The 21694-nt window shown below is 40.5% G+C and overlaps 1 protein-coding gene and 9 non-coding genes across 10 annotated transcripts; all 10 read right to left on the reverse strand.

Annotated features, from left to right (window-relative positions):
- Positions 1 to 880: 880 nt before the first annotated feature.
- Positions 881 to 952, reverse strand: trnaq-uug (transfer RNA glutamine (anticodon UUG)). Its single transcript has one exon. It is a non-coding gene; the product is annotated as a tRNA-Gln (tRNA).
- Positions 953 to 2015: 1063 nt separating this feature from the next.
- trnaq-uug (transfer RNA glutamine (anticodon UUG)) lies at positions 2016 to 2087 on the reverse strand. The gene has a single exon. It is a non-coding gene; the product is annotated as a tRNA-Gln (tRNA).
- A 1523-nt stretch (positions 2088 to 3610) lies between these two features.
- LOC135747324 (uncharacterized) lies at positions 3611 to 8479 on the reverse strand. The gene is made up of 10 exons (XM_065265939.2): positions 8282 to 8479; positions 7974 to 8187; positions 7243 to 7824; positions 6860 to 7072; positions 6087 to 6310; positions 5862 to 5936; positions 5508 to 5674; positions 5317 to 5418; positions 4871 to 5128; positions 3611 to 4466 (listed from the first exon to the last, which is right to left on the reverse strand). Exons 1-10 carry the CDS (start codon positions 8459 to 8461, stop codon positions 3677 to 3679), a joined length of 2805 nt encoding a protein of 934 aa, XP_065122011.2. The 5' UTR covers positions 8462 to 8479; the 3' UTR covers positions 3611 to 3676.
- Positions 8480 to 13820: 5341 nt separating this feature from the next.
- trnaq-uug (transfer RNA glutamine (anticodon UUG)) lies at positions 13821 to 13892 on the reverse strand. The gene has a single exon. It is a non-coding gene; the product is annotated as a tRNA-Gln (tRNA).
- Positions 13893 to 14955: 1063 nt separating this feature from the next.
- Positions 14956 to 15027, reverse strand: trnaq-uug (transfer RNA glutamine (anticodon UUG)). The gene has a single exon. It is a non-coding gene; the product is annotated as a tRNA-Gln (tRNA).
- Positions 15028 to 15274: 247 nt separating this feature from the next.
- trnaq-uug (transfer RNA glutamine (anticodon UUG)) lies at positions 15275 to 15346 on the reverse strand. Its single transcript has one exon. It is a non-coding gene; the product is annotated as a tRNA-Gln (tRNA).
- Positions 15347 to 17677: 2331 nt separating this feature from the next.
- trnaq-uug (transfer RNA glutamine (anticodon UUG)) lies at positions 17678 to 17749 on the reverse strand. Its single transcript has one exon. It is a non-coding gene; the product is annotated as a tRNA-Gln (tRNA).
- A 1073-nt stretch (positions 17750 to 18822) lies between these two features.
- On the reverse strand, positions 18823 to 18894 carry trnaq-uug (transfer RNA glutamine (anticodon UUG)). The gene has a single exon. It is a non-coding gene; the product is annotated as a tRNA-Gln (tRNA).
- A 2330-nt stretch (positions 18895 to 21224) lies between these two features.
- Positions 21225 to 21296, reverse strand: trnaq-uug (transfer RNA glutamine (anticodon UUG)). Its single transcript has one exon. It is a non-coding gene; the product is annotated as a tRNA-Gln (tRNA).
- Positions 21297 to 21542: 246 nt separating this feature from the next.
- trnaq-uug (transfer RNA glutamine (anticodon UUG)) lies at positions 21543 to 21614 on the reverse strand. The gene has a single exon. It is a non-coding gene; the product is annotated as a tRNA-Gln (tRNA).
- Positions 21615 to 21694: the final 80 nt, after the last annotated feature.

Below are 21694 nucleotides of genomic sequence, written 5' to 3' on the forward strand. Positions count from 1 at the left end.
CACAATGGAACCACACAGCAATGACACTCTGCCTGACCCAAAATTGTAAATTTCCAACCAATGCACCATCAGAGCTACTTTTAAAAGTTAAAGTGTGGAGTGCTAAACATGACATCATGAAACCATCTACTGGGTGACACATGGGTTCATGGAGTGAGAATTATTATTTGATGAAGTGGATATTTAACTTTTCTCAAAATGACCTTCTCCAGTTCAGTCCAGGCTTTTGTCAACAACTAAGGTTCCAATGAGACTTGAACACAGATAAATGGATTCAAAGTCCAGAGTGCTAGCCATTTACACCATTGAACCAAACGGCAACAAAGCTCTGCCTTACCCAAAATTGTAAATTTCCAACCAATACACTATCAGAGCTACTGTTAAAAAAATTTACGTGTGTAGTGAAAATCATGACACCATGAAACCAAATTGAAGCCATCTACTGGGTGACACATGGGTTCATGGAGTGAGAATTATTTGATGAAGTGGATATTTAACTTTTCTCAAAATTATATTCTCCAGTTCCACAAACAGTTCTTTACAGGCTTTTGTCAACAACTAAGGATCCACCGAGACTTGAACTCGGATCACTGGATTCAAAGTCCAGAGTGCTAACCAATACACCATGGAACCACATGGCAACACAACCCTGCTGGACCCAAAATTGTAAATTTCCAACCAATGCACCATCCGAGCTACTGTTAAAAGTTAAATTGTGGATTGCTAAACATGACACAATAAAACCAAATTGAAGCCATCTACTGGGTGACACATGGGTTCATGGAGTGAGAATTATTTGATGAAGAAGATCTTTAACTTTTCTCAAAATGATCTTCTCCAGTTCCACAAAAAGCTCTGTACAGGCTCTTGTCAACAACTAAGGTTCCACCGAGAATTGAACTCGGATCACTGGATTCAAAGTCCAGAGTGCTAACCAGTACACCATGGAACCAAACGGCAACAAAGCTCTGCCTGACCCAAATTTGTAAATTTCCAACCAATGCACCATCTGAGCTACTGTTAAAAGTTAAATTGTGGATTGCTAAACATGACACCATAAAACCAAATTGAAGCCATCTACTGGGTGACACATGGGTTCATGGAGTGAGAATTATTTGATGAAGTGGATATTTAACTTTTCTCAAAATTATCTTCTCCAGTTCCACAAACAGTCCTGTACAGGCTTTTGTCAACAACTATGGTTCCACCGAGACTTGAACTCGGATCACTGGATTCAAAGTCCAGAGTGCTAACCATTACACCATACGGCAACAAAACCCTGCTGGATCTAAAATTGTAAATTTCCAACCAATGCACCATCCGAGCTACTGTTAAAAGTTAAATTGTGGATTGCTAAACATGACACCATAAAACCAAATTGAACCCATATACTGGGTGACACATGGGTTCATGGAGTGAGAATTATTTGATGAAGTGGATATTTAACTTTTCTCAAAATTGTCTTCTCCAGTTCCACAAACAGTTCTGTACAGGCTTTTGTCAACAACTAAGACTTGAACTCGGGTCACTGGATTCAAAGTCCAGAGTGCTAACCATTACACCATGGAACCACACAGCAACAAAACCCTGCTGGACCCAAAATTGTAAATTTCCAACGAATTATTTGATGAAGTGGATATTTAACTTTTCTCAAAATGATCTTCTAGTTCCACAAACAGTTCTGTACAGGCTTTTGTCAACAACTAAGGTTCCACCGAGATTTGAACTCAGATCGCTGGACTCAAAGTGCAGAGTGCTAACCATTACACAATGGAACCACACAGCAATGACACTCTGCCTGACCCAAAATTGTAAATTTCCAACCAATGCACTATCCGAGCTACTGTTAAAAGTTAAATTGTGGATTGCTAAACATTACACCATAAAACCAAATTGAAGCCATCTACTGGGTGACACATGGAGTGAGAATTATTTGATGAAGTGGATATTTAACTTTTCTCAAAATGATCTTCTAGTTCCACAAACAGTTCTGTACAAGCTTTTGTCAACAACTAAGGTTCCACCGAGACTTGAACTCGGATCACTGGATTCAAAGTCCAGAGTGCTAACCATTACAACATGGAACCACACAGCAATGACACTCTGCCTGACCCAAAACTTTATTTTTCCAACCAATGCACCATCAGAGCTACTGTTAAAAGTTAAAGTGTGGATTGCTAAACATGACACCATGAAACCAAATTGAAGCCATCTACTGGGTGAAACATGTGTTCATGGAGTGAGAATTATTTGATGAAAAGGATCTTTAACTTTTCTCAAAATGATCTTCTCCAGTTCCACAAAAAGCTCTGTACAGGCTTTTGTCAACAACCAAGGTTCCACCGAGACTTGAACTCGGATCACTGGATTCAAAGTCCAGAGTGCTAACCATTCGGCCAAAAATGGGGCAAAAGGGACTGCCCATGGGGGGGGAAAGAAGAAAAGAGAGAGGAAAGAGGGGGGAAAGAGAGAAAAAGAAAAGGAGAAAAGAGGAGGAAAACGTACACTTTATTTTTTCAACATTGTTTACACACAGTTCTATACTTATTGCAAGGTTTATCATCACTTTAATTTTCATGTCTTTTGCGGGATTCGAACCTATGGTATGGCAATGTCGCTTGCATTTTCGGTTGTTCTTTAGTCTCGTAGTGCATTCCGGAAGTACACATGCAATGCATTGTGGGTAACGTAGTCATTTTTTTTAAACTCTTTTCCATATAAACAGAGGCGGACACTACATTAGTATTTTTACTTTATACATAAAAGTAAATTTTCAAGTATTCGTATTTTATTAGTGTTTTTCTTTGGAAAACATTCATTCCAAAGCATATTATTATAATTTTTAGTCCACTACATTTCATAATTTCACGTTTTTGGTTTATATTTAATATTTAAGTACATTAAACATCTAGTATTTTTTTACTTTTACTTAAGTAGAAAGTATTTTTGTACTTTTACTCAAGAAAGTAAAAGTACACAATTTTTTATGTAATTAGGTATTAAATCAAGTTTAATATGCAATATAAAAGGAATACACAGTATGATTCTATGCTTTAGAACGTAGTGAACATTTTTTAGTAAAGTATATTTTTTTTTCCAAGACAAACACTCTGATAAAGCACAGATCCTTGGGAAATTTACTCAAAGTACTCAAGTAATGTCTGCCTCTGCATATAAATCACCATAGTAATAACCCTGTGATTATGCAATTATGCACATTAATGCATTTAAAGCAAATTCTCTTGTAAATAAACATATTTTGTGATGTAAACTAATTAATATTCAAATAATTAACTCAAAATGTCACATGCTACATTTAAAGCTAACAGTAATAACAGTGTATAACTGTAAATGTTAATAATTCCCCCATCATGTTTCCCCCTCCTTTTTTTGGTAAACTCATTTATTTGAGAGACTACATCTGTGCAGCACAAGTGAATAAAACATATTCCAAATTGAGGATAGAGTGTTGGGTTTTGTGAATAAATGTAAAATGATTCTGCAAGTAAATCTGGCTTTAGTTTTAACAATTACATTCAATGGAGTACACTCACTGTGCTGGTATTAAGAGGAAATTAAATAAAAACGTGAAGGCTGTTCTTGGCTCCAATAAAATGATTAAACTTTATTATAACAGACAATCAACATAGAGAAAGACATGTAATGGTGACAGAAACTAAACACTCTCCTTCCAGTCATCCAGGGTCAGTCCTGAGGCTGGACAGTACCACCGCCCCTTCAGCTGGGTGTGTCCAGTTGTTTTATTTTTTTCCTGGCCACACAACTTGCAGGTGTAGTGATACTTTTCTTTTGTTAGCCTCTTCCGTGGCGGTTCCCCCCTTGACACTAGCTCCTCATCCTCCTGGGCAGCTTTCTTCAGCCTCCAGGCACGTTGCCTTGGCTGGGATGGAAGGCACTCTGTAGGAGCTTGCTGCAATGGAGAAGCTTGTGGATATGGAGGAGCATGTGGATATGGAGGAGCATGCGGAAATGGAGGAGCATGCGGATATGGAGGAGCATGCGGATATGGAGGAGCATGCGGATATGGAGGTGAATGGGGATATGGAGGTGCATGGGGATATGGAGGTGCATGTGTATAGGGAGGTGCATGGGGATATGGAGGAGCATGCAGAAATGGAGAAGCATGTGGAAATGGAGGCGCATGCTGCAACTGAGGAGTTTGCTGGAATGGAGGCGCTGGCCCAAATTGTGGAGGGAACTGGGGAGGTGGAGATGGTGGAGAGAACACAGGCTTGCTTACCGCTAGTGTGCGCTGGCGGGGGAAAGCTTCCCCCTCATGGTTTTCAGGCTCCTCAAATGTCATAGGTTCATGTGCATGTTGCACAGGGGCAGCTGGAAGTGTGTTCACTGCAGGAAGAGGCTCCTTGGCCAGGTACAGCTGTTTGGGAAGTGCAGTGCCTTGCAGCTGCATGTTCCTGTCCTTCCTCTTATCCCTCTTAAGCAGCCTACAAGACATACATTCATTATTTTATACATGTATAAAAACCTATCCTCCCTCTCTAAGGTTATTACATATTTTCTAACAAGCATGCAGGTGGATGGTTTTTCTTCATGTTAAATCTCGTTGCAAAACGAGATAACTCCATTTTTTTATTTTTCAGAAATCTCATTTTTTGGTTGTGCATTCCAATTAATATCAATTCAACTGCAGTTGGTTTGTTTTCATTTAAACCTTCATAACTTAAAAAATACAGCTAAGTAGCACCATAAAACAAAATAATAACATGATAACATAATAATAAACATGTTTTGACAAAAATGTTAAAAAAAGGGATTTATCTCGTTTTGTAACGAAACTCTTCATATACTGTCTTGACTGTATGGGAAAGGTAAATGAAATAACACATACCATGAAGATACTGTGGTGTTGTTAACCGGCACCAGACTCAGGTTCGTCTGGTTCAGGACAACCATGCTGTCCTCCAGCAGCTGTTTGATGTGGCTGTAGACGCTGACAATGGACTGAGGGATGGGCATGGTTTTCCCCTTTGCGTCCTTTGGCCTGTTGCATGACTGCTCAAACTCTTTTGCAAGTCTGAGGCAAACACAGTCACTGACCCTATGTATTCCGGGGTCCTGGGCTGCTTGGCCGTGAATCATGTATAGTCTGTGGGAGAGAAGGATGATATTTTCTGGACTGTGAACAAGGATGTAAAGTGATGAAGAACTAAGTTACAATGTCAATAGGGATTGCAATAAAATAATTTACACTCAAAAAATACTTTTCACAGTGACTCGTGCTGTCTCTTAATGATTTGTATTGAACCAAAATAATAGCAAATTGTGATCAAGCACCTCTCTGCCGCCTGCTGTCCAGGAGCAGAGCCACTCGGCTTCCTGGGTGCTCTCCATGGTCCTCCTGATGCATGTGCTTTTTTCTTAGCCTTCTGGGTGAACCTAAACAGTGAAAGAGACATCCATATGCTTCATTCATTCCATGGAATGTATGTTTAATTTTGGTGTACAAAATAATGACTATGTTGTACCTTAAAGGTTTTTTGTCCATGGCATGGAGAGCTGTGTACAGGTTGACTATGTACGCCGCCTCCTTGGCTGACAAGGCGGTGATGGTGCGATTCAAGTCAACTAGGTAGGCTGCAAGGGCATCAACTGCCTCCCATCCCACAACGCCCCTCGAGTCACATTGGCTGGTCTGAAAAGTGATAAGTGAGAAAAAGAAAAAAACAAGCAAATTAATGTACACTCTTATTTCTAATATGTGAGCAATGCTGATTTTATATTTATTTACCTTATTAAAATGTAACCACATTTACTTAACATAAGTTAAATAAGTTAAATATTGCGTTTTTGAGTAAGGTGTTGCAGAAAGTGTTTCTGACCTCTGTGATGAGGGGTCCGGGTTCAGTGTCACCCTCCACAGCACTTGGAGGATCACCAGCCCCTATCTCAGCTGACTGGCAGACAATATCAGGCATGGTAATATGTGAGCAATGCTGATTTTATATTTATTTACCTTATTAAAATGTAACCACATTTACTTAAAATAAGTTAAATAAGTTAAATATTGCGTTTTTCAGTAAGGTGTTACAGAAAGTGTTTCTGACCTCTGTGATGAGGGGTCCGGGTTCAGTGTCACCCTCCACAGCACTTGGAGGATCACCAGCCCCTATCTCAGCTGAATGGCAGACAATATCAGGCATGCTGATGGTGTCATCTGGTTCATCCTCCTCCTCAAGCACCTGCGAGGGGATTTCGGAGACCTGTGATGGAGCCAGCAGGTCACCTCTGTTGGTCTGGGCCAATAAATATTCCACTGCTATACGCTCACCTGTAACCAGTGTAAACACAAAATGAAGAAAGGACATACATTCACTATGGCATAACACAAATGTAACTGTGAGAAATATGCTGGTGATTAAAAGCATCCAAAATAAATCAAAACTCAGTAAAATATATTATATTGCCTAGAAATTGCAAAATACGCGTGTCATGTTTTCAAAATTTTCAATTTTAAAGAGTATAGGAGTTCACATTTAATCTGGGCTCTTATTGGCTGCTTTTTTCAATATTCAGTGTAAGTCATCATTCTAAAATAAAATGTTACTTTTCTAGTAACAATAATTAATCAGTAAAGTAAAAGTAATTTCAAGCATTTAACCATACCCCTTCAGATTAAATGATTTTGAAGATCATAACATTTTAGTCAAGTGAGCCTAAACTTTTGAACAGTAGTGTACGCACATCCTTATCCTACATAAACAGCATGTTTTTCACAGCCAAGAAATGCATGTCCTCTGAGTAGGGGGGTGCTTAAGAAAAAGAGGAGGAGAGGATGTAATACTCTGGTAAGCCAGTGTTGCTCTAAGATCTCTCTTACCAGTAGGTTTCCCGGGTGGGGTGATCTCTGGCACCAGATCACAACCATGGACGCGCTGGCTTAAGTTGTTAAGGTGGGAAATCAAGCGAACATCAAAGCTTCTTAGGGACGAGGCCCCCTCCACATCTACTGCCTCCTTAGCCCGACCCATGTTCCATCTTGATGCCCCCTCGAGCATGTACATTTGCATATGTACAGCATTGCACCTCCAGCCTAAGAAACAAAATACTCTGTTCAGTGAACCATTATTGTAAAGGTAATACATATGAATACCCGGCAGTGGTTATTGTGTTATTTTGAATAATTACAACACATTCTCTGTCATAACAGAAAATAACAATTAGAAAAGATATACAATACAGTATGTCTTGATGCAAATGTACCTGGAATAAAAGCACACTGATGTCGGTGAAAACTCTCCAGGGAGGAGGACCCCCTACCACACCTAAGGATGTCCAGCTCTTTGCCGCCCTTTTGGAGTGTCCCCACCTTTGTGTACAGTGCAACACCTGCAGGGTCTTGGAGGCACTCCAGGTGCTTCTGCTGCACTTTCCACACGTGGCGCATGCTGTCATGGCTCACCAGACGCAGCCCTGTGGTGTCTGTCAGCTCCCATACTGATTCCAGCAGCCCTGAAATCATGCTCCGCATCTCCTCCACTCCACGCGTTCTCCTCCTGCAGTGTCTCTTTAATTCCCCTGGGCTGATAGTGGCCATGAGCTGTTCTTCAGTGGGAGTATGTCCGCTGTGGCTGCTCTTCCACTCTGCTCTCTTGGCCTCCTTCAGGCGTTGCACATCCTCCTGGTCCCATTCAAAAACGCAGGAGGAAAGCTTGGCACAAAAGGTGCCATAGAGAGGGTGGTGTTCTGTAGTGAGGCCGCAGTTAAAGCGTCTCATGAAATGGAAGCTGTCTAAGCGCACTGCAGACCTCCATGGGTGAAAGAGCTTAGCCACTGAAGACACACCTGTAAAAAACAACGATTCATAATAACATAGACCACAACACCTGTACTGTGTGTGTGTGTGTGTGTGTGTGTGTGTATGTGTGTGTGTGTGCGTGCGAGAGAGAGAGAAAGAGAGAGAGAGAGAGAGAGAGAGAGAAATTTTCACCCACCTGACTGGCTGCAGCAATCCCGGTCGACATAGATGACCTCAGGTTCAGCTTGGCCCGCATTCTTGTACCGAGTGACGATGCCTTGGCACAACTCTTCCAACCCTGCACCTTCACCCGTCGTCAGAACAGAGTTCAACACCTGGCCAAACTCGTTGCCGATGTTTGTCATCCATGCAGCACTGTCCCCGATCTCGCCAGCCAGCTTTTTGGTGATCTGTAAAACAAACACAAGAAGTAAACCAATTTCCTGTTTTGTTGTAATTATACATATTTTATTTTATATACATTTTTACTATTGAAATCCTAACCTTCTTTGTTGAATCCATTTTAAGAATTCTACCATAGGTAGAAGTGATCACTCCCTTCATTTCATCCACATGGCTGAGGATTTCATTGGAATGGACCGTCTCAAACCATTGAGCAAGTGGAAGGGGCCTGAAGGGTGGTGGAGGAAGATATACAGCTGCAGAGGGGACGAAGGTAGCCATCTTACTATGACGCTCACAGTCTGAGAGGTAGCGGATGGTCTGCCGAGCCCACTCCTCGCTGTGCGCTTCCTCTATTGCAGACTGGAAGTAGGAGGAACTGTTACCAATGGTCCTGGGCTTCAGGAAAGTCATGCATTTCCTGTCCAGAGCCAGCTGTGTTGTGAGGACAGCGGGGAACATGCTCCTGTGTGCCACATCCACCTGGGAGATTATATCCTGGCTCCATGGGCAGACCGGCTGAGAGCACTTGCTGCAACGTGGATAGTCCCCTCCCACTAGGTAGTAGCGGCTATCCACATCAATTACCTCCCTTATCTTTCTGTAGATCCCGGAGCTGTTCATTTTCCGGGAACATTTTGGGCATTTTAAAAGAATTCCCCACATCCTCATTGGTGCCCAGATGAACATCCTCTGCCGGTAGTACCACCCAGGCTCAGGAGGAGATGGTTTGGGCTTCAGTGGGGGGTGAAACCAGCAGGCTTGGATTTTTTGTTTCAGCCGGCCTGTAGGCTCATATAGGCATTTGGAAATCCACACCTGATCTGCTTCCTGGACTACTCTCCGAAACTGCTCAGGAAGAAAACCTTTCCAATTGATTGAAGTTGGTTTTGAAGTTGGTGGAGTTGCAGTGTGGTGTGGTGTGGCAGAGCTACTTGAAGGAGGAAGCAGAGATGGTGTTGTCTTTGATGGTAGAACTTTTGTGGTGGTAGTGCTTTTGTAGTTTTTCGGGGGTGGCTTTTGCGGTGATGGCACAATAAATGCTTTATAGTGAGCCGTTTGGATGTGATTCAAAAGACCAAGAGTACCCTGCACCTTGGCCCCACAGGTGTCACACATCTCCTCCACATGGTGGTCAGACAGGTGCTCTGAAAATTTGTCTCCCTCCACAAGCTGGTTGCACTTGTAGCACTGCACTTTCTGTCCTGCCACTGATGCCCCTGCCTCTGTGTCTCCTCTCCCTGCCTCTGTGTGGTCTCCGACTCCTCCTGCCTCTGTGTCTCCTCTTGCTGCCTCTGTGTTGTCTTGAACTCTCCCTGCCTCTGTGTCTCCTCTACATGTCTCCATGCCTCCTCTCCCTACCTCCATGCTGACTTGGACTTGCCCTGCCTCCGTCTCAACTACTCCTGCCTCACTGGACCCAGCACCTGATGACAGATCTGCTGGCTGGCTATTCAGAATACATACTGGCGAGTCCCTCAAATGGCTGAATACATGTTGCGCCTTCATCTTTGAAATACTTTCGCTTCACCTTTCGCACTGTTATACTACACTCACACTGGACAAAGTCGTAGTACTGGAAGCCATGTTAATCTTGGCATGAAACGGCCACCGTAGGAGTGAAAACACGCTCGAATTGGGCGGAGGGCTAGAAAGTAATATTCAGTTGGAATAGAATTTCACAGCTAGATGGGAGAAGTTCTTACACAATGCAGCTTTAAAAATAGAACAATATGTAAAATAATGTTTATTCATACAATGTCAATTAAAGAAAAAATTTGAAAAAAGACAAAAAGCAAACAGGCTTTATAAACAGGCATTACTGCAAAATCACTGAAGCCCACCAGAGGAAAAACAACCAAACAAACCAGAAACAATAAATTAGTAAATAGTTTCACCTACCTTATGGAACCCACAGGAGCACCGAAGGCTTCTCCCAAACAGATCCTTAGTAGAATGGCTCTGCAGGGGGCAAGCATCAATTCTCTCCAAGGCCTTTTTCCATTTCTTGGCCCCTGGCCGTTTGCCAGTTGAAAAGTGGTATTGGCCCCGAGCATATTTGAAGCAGATGTCCCTCCAGTAACTATCTGGCTTTCCTGTCTTAGTCATCTGAAAACAATAAACAAAAAATAAGTTAAGGTCAAGCCAGACTATGTGTGTAGACAGACAAACAGAGCAGAGGAAATTATACTTGTATGAGTGTATGTTATGTAGGTAGGTAGGTATGTTTGCATGATTGTTTTATAGTTGTTGTGAAGCAATTTGAAAATGTATGTTTTAAAAGGTACTATATACGTTATTTAAAAGGTACTATATAATAAATTAACACATCTGGGCACATCTGTTCGCTCTGCTCAAACACAAAACCAGGCTCCATTACCGGAGGGGATGAAACTTGCCACAACTATTACACATCTTATGGCTTTTCCCGAGAAATCGACAGTTTATATGGCAAATAAACAAATAAATATATGTTTAAAAGTATGTTCCTCTGCCTCCTTCTGGTAAAATAATGTTTATAGATGGTTTACAAAGTATTTATTAACTATTTAACAAGGTATTATAGTAATCTGTTGCGACCTTATAATAACCACCCAGATAATGTTTATAGCCACATAACTTTACAAACCAACTACTAGTAACCCTTAACAAAGTGTTAGGAATATCTGGTCCGCCTATGTAATGTTGAAGATGTTTTAAAAATGGTTTCTTAAAGATTTACACACATTGTTATTAACCATTACCCGATAAGTTACCTTATACATTATATGACGAATATAACTGTAACTGTTAATTTACAGCACAACTTATAATTAGTAAACATTATTAATTATAATTTCATTGTTTGTTTACAGTAAAAAGACTGTTTGCTAACAGTTAAATGACAATTAACGTTAATTAAAGATTAATTAACAATCAATTTACCATCTATTAATGATGGTTATTATAAGCGGCCACGTAATAAGAACGTTGAAATACAATTTGAATATCATGCTAACGGGACGGGAAATGAAATCGTTTATTGATTTGTGTTTTATGAGTGTTGCTTAATGAGTATTAATCAATTTTCCAAACCTTTATCCCGTGTTTTGAGTTGATGCGGTGAAAAAATGGCCGCCACGCTAAAGCGATAACCACGCCCCCTCCCGCGTCACAACGACTACGTCACTGTCCGGACCTGTGTTAGGACCTCGTTTGAAATTCTTTGATCTCGTTAGGAATGTGTTCGGACCTGGTTAGGAGCTGGTTCAGACCTCGTTCGGATGTTAGGACCTCGGAGGCAGTCCAGACACTGGTGGGTACCGGAACCAGACAGCAACAAAACCCTGCTGGACCCAAAATTGTAAATTTCCAACCAATGCACCATCAGAGCTACTGTTAAAAGTTAAAGTGTGGATTGCTAAACATGACACCATGAAACCAAATTGAAGCCATCTACTGGGTGACACATGGGTTCATGGAGTGAAAATTATTTGATGAAGTGGATATTTAACTTCTCTCAAAGTGATCTTCTCCAGTTGCACACACAGCACTGAACAGGCTTTTGTCAACAACTAAGGTTCCACCAAGTCTTGAACTCGTATCACTGGATTCAAAGTCCAGAGTGCTAACCATTACACCATGGAACCACACAGCAACAACACCCTGCTGGACCCAAATTTGTAAACTTCCAACCAATGCACCATCAGAGCTACTGTTAAAAGTTAAAATGTGGATTGCTAAACATGACACCATGAAACCAAATTAAAGCCATCTACTGGGTGACACATGGGTTCATGGAGTGAGAATTATTTGATAAAGTGGATATTTAACTTTTCTCAAAATTATCTTCTCCAGTTCCACAAACAGTTCTGCACAGGCTTTTGTCAACAACTAAGGTTCCACCGAGATTTGAACTCGGATCGCTGGACTCAAAGTGCAGAGTGCTAACCATTACACAATGGAACCACACAGCAAAGACACTCTGCCTGACCCAAAATTGTAAATTTCCAACCAATGCACCATCAGAATTACTGTTAAAAGTTAAAGTGTGGAGTGCTAAACATGACACCATAAAACCAAATTGAAGCCATCTACTGGGTGACACATGAGTTCATGGAGTGAGAATTATTATTTAATGAAGTGGATATTTAACTTTTCTCAAAATGACCTTCTCCAGTTCCGTCCAGGCTTTTGTCAACAACTAAGGTTTCACTGAGACTTGAACACAGATAAATGGATTCAAAGTGCAGAGTGCTATCCATTACACCATGGAACCAAACGGCAACAAAGCTCTGCCTGATCCAAAATTGTAAATTTCCAACCAATACACTATCAGAGCTACTGTTAAAAGATAAATTGTGGATTGCTAAACATGACACCATAAAACCAAATTGAACCCATATACTGGGTGACACATGGGTTCATGGAGTGAGAATTATTTGATGAAGTGGATATTTAACTTTTCTCAAAATTGTCTTCTCCAGTTCCACAAACAGTTCTGTACAGGCTTTTGTCAACAACTAAGACTTGAACTCAGGTCACTGGATTCAAAGTCCAGAGTGCTAACCATTACACCATGGAACCACACGGCAACAAAACCCTGCTGGACCCAAAATTGTAAATTTCCAACGAATTATTTGATGAAGTGGATATTTAACTTTTCTCAAAATGATCTTCTAGTTCCACAAACAGTTCTGTACAGGCTTTTGTCAACAACTAAGGTTCCACCGAGATTTGAACTCAGATCGCTGGACTCAAAGTGCAGAGTGCTAACCATTACACAATGGAACCACACAGCAATGACACTCTGCCTGACCCAAAATTGTAAATTTCCAACCAATGCACCATCAGAGCTACTTTTAAAAGTTAAAGTGTGGAGTGCTAAACATGACATCATGAAACCATCTACTGGGTGACACATGGGTTCATGGAGTGAGAATTATTATTTGATGAAGTGGATATTTAACTTTTCTCAAAATGACCTTCTCCAGTTCAGTCCAGGCTTTTGTCAACAACTAAGGTTCCAATGAGACTTGAACACAGATAAATGGATTCAAAGTCCAGAGTGCTAGCCATTTACACCATTGAACCAAACGGCAACAAAGCTCTGCCTTACCCAAAATTGTAAATTTCCAACCAATACACTATCAGAGCTACTGTTAAAAAAATTTACGTGTGTAGTGAAAATCATGACACCATGAAACCAAATTGAAGCCATCTACTGGGTGACACATGGGTTCATGGAGTGAGAATTATTTGATGAAGTGGATATTTAACTTTTCTCAAAATTATATTCTCCAGTTCCACAAACAGTTCTTTACAGGCTTTTGTCAACAACTAAGGATCCACCGAGACTTGAACTCGGATCACTGGATTCAAAGTCCAGAGTGCTAACCAATACACCATGGAACCACATGGCAACACAACCCTGCTGGACCCAAAATTGTAAATTTCCAACCAATGCACCATCCGAGCTACTGTTAAAAGTTAAATTGTGGATTGCTAAACATGACACAATAAAACCAAATTGAAGCCATCTACTGGGTGACACATGGGTTCATGGAGTGAGAATTATTTGATGAAGAGGATCTTTAACTTTTCTCAAAATGATCTTCTCCAGTTCCACAAAAAGCTCTGTACAGGCTCTTGTCAACAACTAAGGTTCCACCGAGAATTGAACTCGGATCACTGGATTCAAAGTCCAGAGTGCTAACCAGTACACCATGGAACCAAACGGCAACAAAGCTCTGCCTGACCCAAATTTGTAAATTTCCAACCAATGCACCATCTGAGCTACTGTTAAAAGTTAAATTGTGGATTGCTAAACATGACACCATAAAACCAAATTGAAGCCATCTACTGGGTGACACATGGGTTCATGGAGTGAGAATTATTTGATGAAGTGGATATTTAACTTTTCTCAAAATTATCTTCTCCAGTTCCACAAACAGTCCTGTACAGGCTTTTGTCAACAACTATGGTTCCACCGAGACTTGAACTCGGATCACTGGATTCAAAGTCCAGAGTGCTAACCATTACACCATACGGCAACAAAACCCTGCTGGATCTAAAATTGTAAATTTCCAACCAATGCACCATCCGAGCTACTGTTAAAAGTTAAATTGTGGATTGCTAAACATGACACCATAAAACCAAATTGAACCCATATACTGGGTGACACATGGGTTCATGGAGTGAGAATTATTTGATGAAGTGGATATTTAACTTTTCTCAAAATTGTCTTCTCCAGTTCCACAAACAGTTCTGTACAGGCTTTTGTCAACAACTAAGACTTGAACTCGGGTCACTGGATTCAAAGTCCAGAGTGCTAACCATTACACCATGGAACCACACGGCAACAAAACCCTGCTGGACCCAAAATTGTAAATTTCCAACGAATTATTTGATGAAGTGGATATTTAACTTTTCTCAAAATGATCTTCTAGTTCCACAAACAGTTCTGTACAGGCTTTTGTCAACAACTAAGGTTCCACCGAGATTTGAACTCAGATCGCTGGACTCAAAGTGCAGAGTGCTAACCATTACACAATGGAACCACACAGCAATGACACTCTGCCTGACCCAAAATTGTAAATTTCCAACCAATGCACTATCCGAGCTACTGTTAAAAGTTAAATTGTGGATTGCTAAACATTACACCATAAAACCAAATTGAAGCCATCTACTGGGTGACACATGGAGTGAGAATTATTTGATGAAGTGGATATTTAACTTTTCTCAAAATGATCTTCTAGTTCCACAAACAGTTCTGTACAAGCTTTTGTCAACAACTAAGGTTCCACCGAGACTTGAACTCGGATCACTGGATTCAAAGTCCAGAGTGCTAACCATTACAACATGGAACCACACAGCAATGACACTCTGCCTGACCCAAAACTTTATTTTTCCAACCAATGCACCATCAGAGCTACTGTTAAAAGTTAAAGTGTGGATTGCTAAACATGACACCATGAAACCAAATTGAAGCCATCTACTGGGTGAAACATGTGTTCATGGAGTGAGAATTATTTGATGAAAAGGATCTTTAACTTTTCTCAAAATGATCTTCTCCAGTTCCACAAAAAGCTCTGTACAGGCTTTTGTCAACAACCAAGGTTCCACCGAGACTTGAACTCGGATCACTGGATTCAAAGTCCAGAGTGCTAACCATTACACCATGGAACCAGACAGCAACAAAACCCTGCTGGACCCAAAATTGTAAATTTCCAACCAATGCACCATCAGAGCTACTGTTAAAAGTTAAAGTGTGGATTGCTAAACATGACACCATGAAACCAAATTGAAGCCATCTACTGGGTGACACATGGGTTCATGGAGTGAAAATTATTTGATGAAGTGGATATTTAACTTCTCTCAAAGTGATCTTCTCCAGTTGCACACACAGCACTGAACAGGCTTTTGTCAACAACTAAGGTTCCACCAAGTCTTGAACTCGTATCACTGGATTCAAAGTCCAGAGTGCTAACCATTACACCATGGAACCACACAGCAACAACACCCTGCTGGACCCAAATTTGTAAACTTCCAACCAATGCACCATCAGAGCTACTGTTAAAAGTTAAAGTGTGGATTGCTAAACATGACACCATGAAACCAAATTAAAGCCATCTACTGGGTGACACATGGGTTCATGGAGTGAGAATTATTTGATAAAGTGGATATTTAACTTTTCTCAAAATTATCTTCTCCAGTTCCACAAACAGTTCTGCACAGGCTTTTGTCAACAACTAAGGTTCCACCGAGATTTGAACTCGGATCGCTGGACTCAAAGTGCAGAGAGCTAACCATTACACAATGGAACCACACAGCAAAGACACTCTGCCTGACCCAAAATTGTAAATTTCCAACCAATGCACCATCAGAATTACTGTTAAAAGTTAAAGTGTGGAGTGCTAAACATGACACCATAAAACCAAATTGAAGCCATCTACTGGGTGACACATGAGTTCATGGAGTGAGAATTATTATTTAATGAAGTGGATATTTAACTTTTCTCAAAATGACCTTCTCCAGTTCCGTCCAGGCTTTTGTCAACAACTAAGGTTTCACTGAGACTTGAACACAGATAAATGGATTCAAAGTGCAGAGTGCTATCCATTACACCATGGAACCAAACGGCAACAAAGCTCTGCCTGATCCAAAATTGTAAATTTCCAACCAATACACTATCAGAGCTACTGTTAAAAGATAAATTGTGGATTGCTAAACATGACACCATAAAACCAAATTGAACCCATATACTGGGTGACACATGGGTTCATGGAGTGAGAATTATTTGATGAAGTGGATATTTAACTTTTCTCAAAATTGTCTTCTCCAGTTCCACAAACAGTTCTGTACAGGCTTTTGTCAACAACTAAGACTTGAACTCGGGTCACTGGATTCAAAGTCCAGAGTGCTAACCATTACACCATGGAACCAAACGGCAACAAAACCCTGCTGGACCCAAAATTGTAAATTTCCAACGAATTATTTGATGAAGTGGATATTTAACTTTTCTCAAAATGATCTTCTAGTTCCACAAACAGTTCTGTACAGGCTTTTGTCAACAACTAAGGTTCCACCGAGATTTGAACTCAGATCGCTGGACTCAAAGTGCAGAGTGCTAACCATTACACAATGGAACCACACAGCAATGACACTCTGCCTGACCCAAAATTGTAAATTTCCAACCAATGCACCATCAGAGCTACTTTTAAAAGTTAAAGTGTGGAGTGCTAAACATGACATCATGAAACCATCTACTGGGTGACACATGGGTTCATGGAGTGAGAATTATTATTTGATGAAGTGGATATTTAACTTTTCTCAAAATGACCTTCTCCAGTTCAGTCCAGGCTTTTGTCAACAACTAAGGTTTCAATGAGACTTGAACACAGATAAATGGATTCAAAGTCCAGAGTGCTAGCCATTTACACCATTGAACCAAACGGCAACAAAGCTCTGCCTTACCCAAAATTGTAAATTTCCAACCAATACACTATCAGAGCTACTGTTAAAAAAATTTACGTGTGTAGTGAAAATCATGACACCATGAAACCAAATTGAAGCCATCTACTGGGTGACACATGGGTTCATGGAGTGAGAATTATTTGATGAAGTGGATATTTAACTTTTCTCAAAATTATATTCTCCAGTTCCACAAACAGTTCTTTACAGGCTTTTGTCAACAACTAAGGATCCACCGAGACTTGAACTCGGATCACTGGATTCAAAGTCCAGAGTGCTAACCAATACACCATGGAACCACATGGCAACACAACCCTGCTGGACCCAAAATTGTAAATTTCCAACCAATGCACCATCCGAGCTACTGTTAAAAGTTAAATTGTGGATTGCTAAACATGACACAATAAAACCAAATTGAAGCCATCTACTGGGTGACACATGGGTTCATGGAGTGAGAATTATTTGATGAAGAGGATCTTTAACTTTTCTCAAAATGATCTTCTCCAGTTCCACAAAAAGCTCTGTACAGGCTCTTGTCAACAACTAAGGTTCCACCGAGAATTGAACTCGGATCACTGGATTCAAAGTCCAGAGTGCTAACCAGTACACCATGGAACCAAACGGCAACAAAGCTCTGCCTGACCCAAATTTGTAAATTTCCAACCAATGCACCATCTGAGCTACTGTTAAAAGTTAAATTGTGGATTGCTAAACATGACACCATAAAACCAAATTGAAGCCATCTACTGGGTGACACATGGGTTCATGGAGTGAGAATTATTTGATGAAGTGGATATTTAACTTTTCTCAAAATTATCTTCTCCAGTTCCACAAACAGTTCTGTACAGGCTTTTGTCAACAACTATGGTTCCACCGAGACTTGAACTCGGATCACTGGATTCAAAGTCCAGAGTGCTAACCATTACACCATACGGCAACAAAACCCTGCTGGATCTAAAATTGTAAATTTCCAACCAATGCACCATCCGAGCTACTGTTAAAAGTTAAATTGTGGATTGCTAAACATGACACCATAAAACCAAATTGAACCCATATACTGGGTGACACATGGGTTCATGGAGTGAGAATTATTTGATGAAGTGGATATTTAACTTTTCTCAAAATTGTCTTCTCCAGTTCCACAAACAGTTCTGTACAGGCTTTTGTCAACAACTAAGACTTGAACTCGGGTCACTGGATTCAAAGTCCAGAGTGCTAACCATTACACCATGGAACCACACGGCAACAAAACCCTGCTGGACCCAAAATTGTAAATTTCCAACGAATTATTTGATGAAGTGGATATTTAACTTTTCTCAAAATGATCTTCTAGTTCCACAAACAGTTCTGTACAGGCTTTTGTCAACAACTAAGGTTCCACCGAGATTTGAACTCAGATCGCTGGACTCAAAGTGCAGAGTGCTAACCATTACACAATGGAACCACACAGCAATGACACTCTGCCTGACCCAAAATTGTAAATTTCCAACCAATGCACCATCAGAGCTACTGTTAAAAGTTAAAGTGTGGATTGCTAAACATGACACCATGAAACCAAATTGAAGCCATCTACTGGGTGAAACATGTGTTCATGGAGTGAGAATTATTTGATGAAAAGGATCTTTAACTTTTCTCAAAATGATCTTCTCCAGTTCCACAAAAAGCTCTGTACAGGCTTTTGTCAACAACCAAGGTTCCACCGAGACTTGAACTCGGATCACTGGATTCAAAGTCCAGAGTGCTAACCATTACACCATGGAACCAGACAGCAACAAAACCCTGCTGGACCCAAAATTGTAAATTTCCAACCAATGCACCATCAGAGCTACTGTTAAAAGTTAAAGTGTGGATTGCTAAACATGACACCATGAAACCAAATTGAAGCCATCTACTGGGTGACACATGGGTTCATGGAGTGAAAATTATTTGATGAAGTGGATATTTAACTTCTCTCAAAATGATCTTCTCCAGTTGCACACACAGCACTGAACAGGCTTTTGCAACAACTAAGGTTCCACCAAGTCTTGAACTCGTATCACTGGATTCAAAGTCCAGAGTGCTAACCATTACACCATGGAACCACACAGCAACAACACCCTGCTGGACCCAAATTTGTAAACTTCCAACCAATGCACCATCAGAATTACTGTTAAAAGTTAAAGTGTGGATTGCTAAACATGACACCATGAAACCAAATTAAAGCCATCTACTGGGTGACACATGGGTTCATGGAGTGAGAATTATTTGATAAAGTGGATATTTAACTTTTCTCAAAATCATCTTCTCCAGTTCCACAAACAGTTCTGCACAGGCTTTTGTCAACAACTAAGGTTCCACCGAGATTTAAACTCGGATCGCTGGACTCAAAGTGCAGAGTGCTAACCATTACACAATGGAACCACACAGCAAAGACACTCTGCCTGACCCAAAATTGTAAATTTCCAACCAATGCACCATCAGAATTACTGTTAAAAGTTAAAGTGTGGAGTGCTAAACATGACACCATAAAACCAAATTGAAGCCATCTACTGGGTGACACATGAGTTCATGGATTGAGAATTATTATTTAATGAAGTGGATATTTAACTTTTCTCAAAATGACCTTCTCCAGTTCCGTCCAGGCTTTTGTCAACAACTAAGGTTTCACTGAGACTTGAACACAGATAAATGGATTCAAAGTGCAGAGTGCTATCCATTACACCATGGAACCAAACGGCAACAAAGCTCTGCCTGATCCAAAATTGTAAATTTCCAACCAATACACTATCAGAGCTACTGTTAAAAGATAAATTGTGGATTGCTAAACATGACACCATAAAACCAAATTGAACCCATATACTGGGTGACACATGGGTTCATGGAGTGAGAATTATTTGATGAAGTGGATATTTAACTTTTCTCAAAATTGTCTTCTCCAGTTCCACAAACAGTTCTGTACAGGCTTTTGTCAACAACTAAGACTTGAACTCGGGTCACTGGATTCAAAGTCCAGAGTGCTAACCATTACACCATGGAACCACACGGCAACAAAACCCTGCTGGACCCAAAATTGTAAATTTCCAACGAATTATTTGATGAAGTGGATATTTAACTTTTCTCAAAATGATCTTCTAGTTCCACAAACAGTTCTGTACAGGCTTTTGTCAACAACTAAGGTTCCACCGAGATTTGAACTCAGATCGCTGGACTCAAAGTGCAGAGTGCTAACCATTACACAATGGAACCACACAGCAATGACACTCTGCCTGACCCAAAATTGTAAATTTCCAACCAATGCACCATCAGAGCTACTTTTAAAAGTTAAAGTGTGGAGTGCTAAACATGACATCATGAAACCATCTACTGGGTGACACATGGGTTCATGGAGTGAGAATTATTATTTGATGAAGTGGATATTTAACTTTTCTCAAAATGACCTTCTCCAGTTCAGTCCAGGCTTTTGTCAACAACTAAGGTTCCAATGAGACTTGAACACAGATAAATGGATTCAAAGTCCAGAGTGCTAGCCATTTACACCATTGAACCAAACGGCAACAAAGCTCTGCCTTACCCAAAATTGTAAATTTCCAACCAATACACTATCAGAGCTACTGTTAAAAAAATTTACGTGTGTAGTGAAAATCATGACACCATGAAACCAAATTGAAGCCATCTACTGGGTGACACATGGGTTCATGGAGTGAGAATTATTTGATGAAGTGGATATTTAACTTTTCTCAAAATTATATTCTCCAGTTCCACAAACAGTTCTTTACAGGCTTTTGTCAACAACTAAGGATCCACCGAGACTTGAACTCGGATCACTGGATTCAAAGTCCAGAGTGCTAACCAATACACCATGGAACCACATGGCAACACAACCCTGCTGGACCCAAAATTGTAAATTTCCAACCAATGCACCATCCGAGCTACTGTTAAAAGTTAAATTGTGGATTGCTAAACATGACACAATAAAACCAAATTGAAGCCGTCTACTGGGTGACACATGGGTTCATGGAGTGAGAATTATTTGATGAAGAGGATCTTTAACTTTTCTCAAAATGATCTTCTCCAGTTCCACAAAAAGCTCTGTACAGGCTCTTGTCAACAACTAAGGTTCCACCGAGAATTGAACTCGGATCACTGGATTCAAAGTCCAGAGTGCTAACCAGTACACCATGGAACCAAACGGCAACAAAGCTCTGCCTGACCCAAATTTGTAAATTTCCAACCAATGCACCATCTGAGCTACTGTTAAAAGTTAAATTGTGGATTGCTAAACATGACACCATAAAACCAAATTGAAGCCATCTACTGGGTGACACATGGGTTCATGGAGTGAGAATTATTTGATGAAGTGGATATTTAACTTTTCTCAAACTATCTTCTCCAGTTCCACAAACAGTTCTGTACAGGCTTTTGTCAACAACTATGGTTCCACCGAGACTTGAACTCGGATCACTGGATTCAAAGTCCAGAGTGCTAACCATTACACCATGTAACCAGACAGCAACAAAACCCTGCTGGATCTAAAATTGTAAATTTCCAACCAATGCACCATCCGAGCTACTGTTAAAAGTTAAA

Source organism: Paramisgurnus dabryanus, chromosome 14 (genome assembly GCF_030506205.2).
Source record: "Paramisgurnus dabryanus chromosome 14, PD_genome_1.1, whole genome shotgun sequence".
NCBI lineage: Eukaryota > Metazoa > Chordata > Actinopteri > Cypriniformes > Cobitidae > Paramisgurnus > Paramisgurnus dabryanus.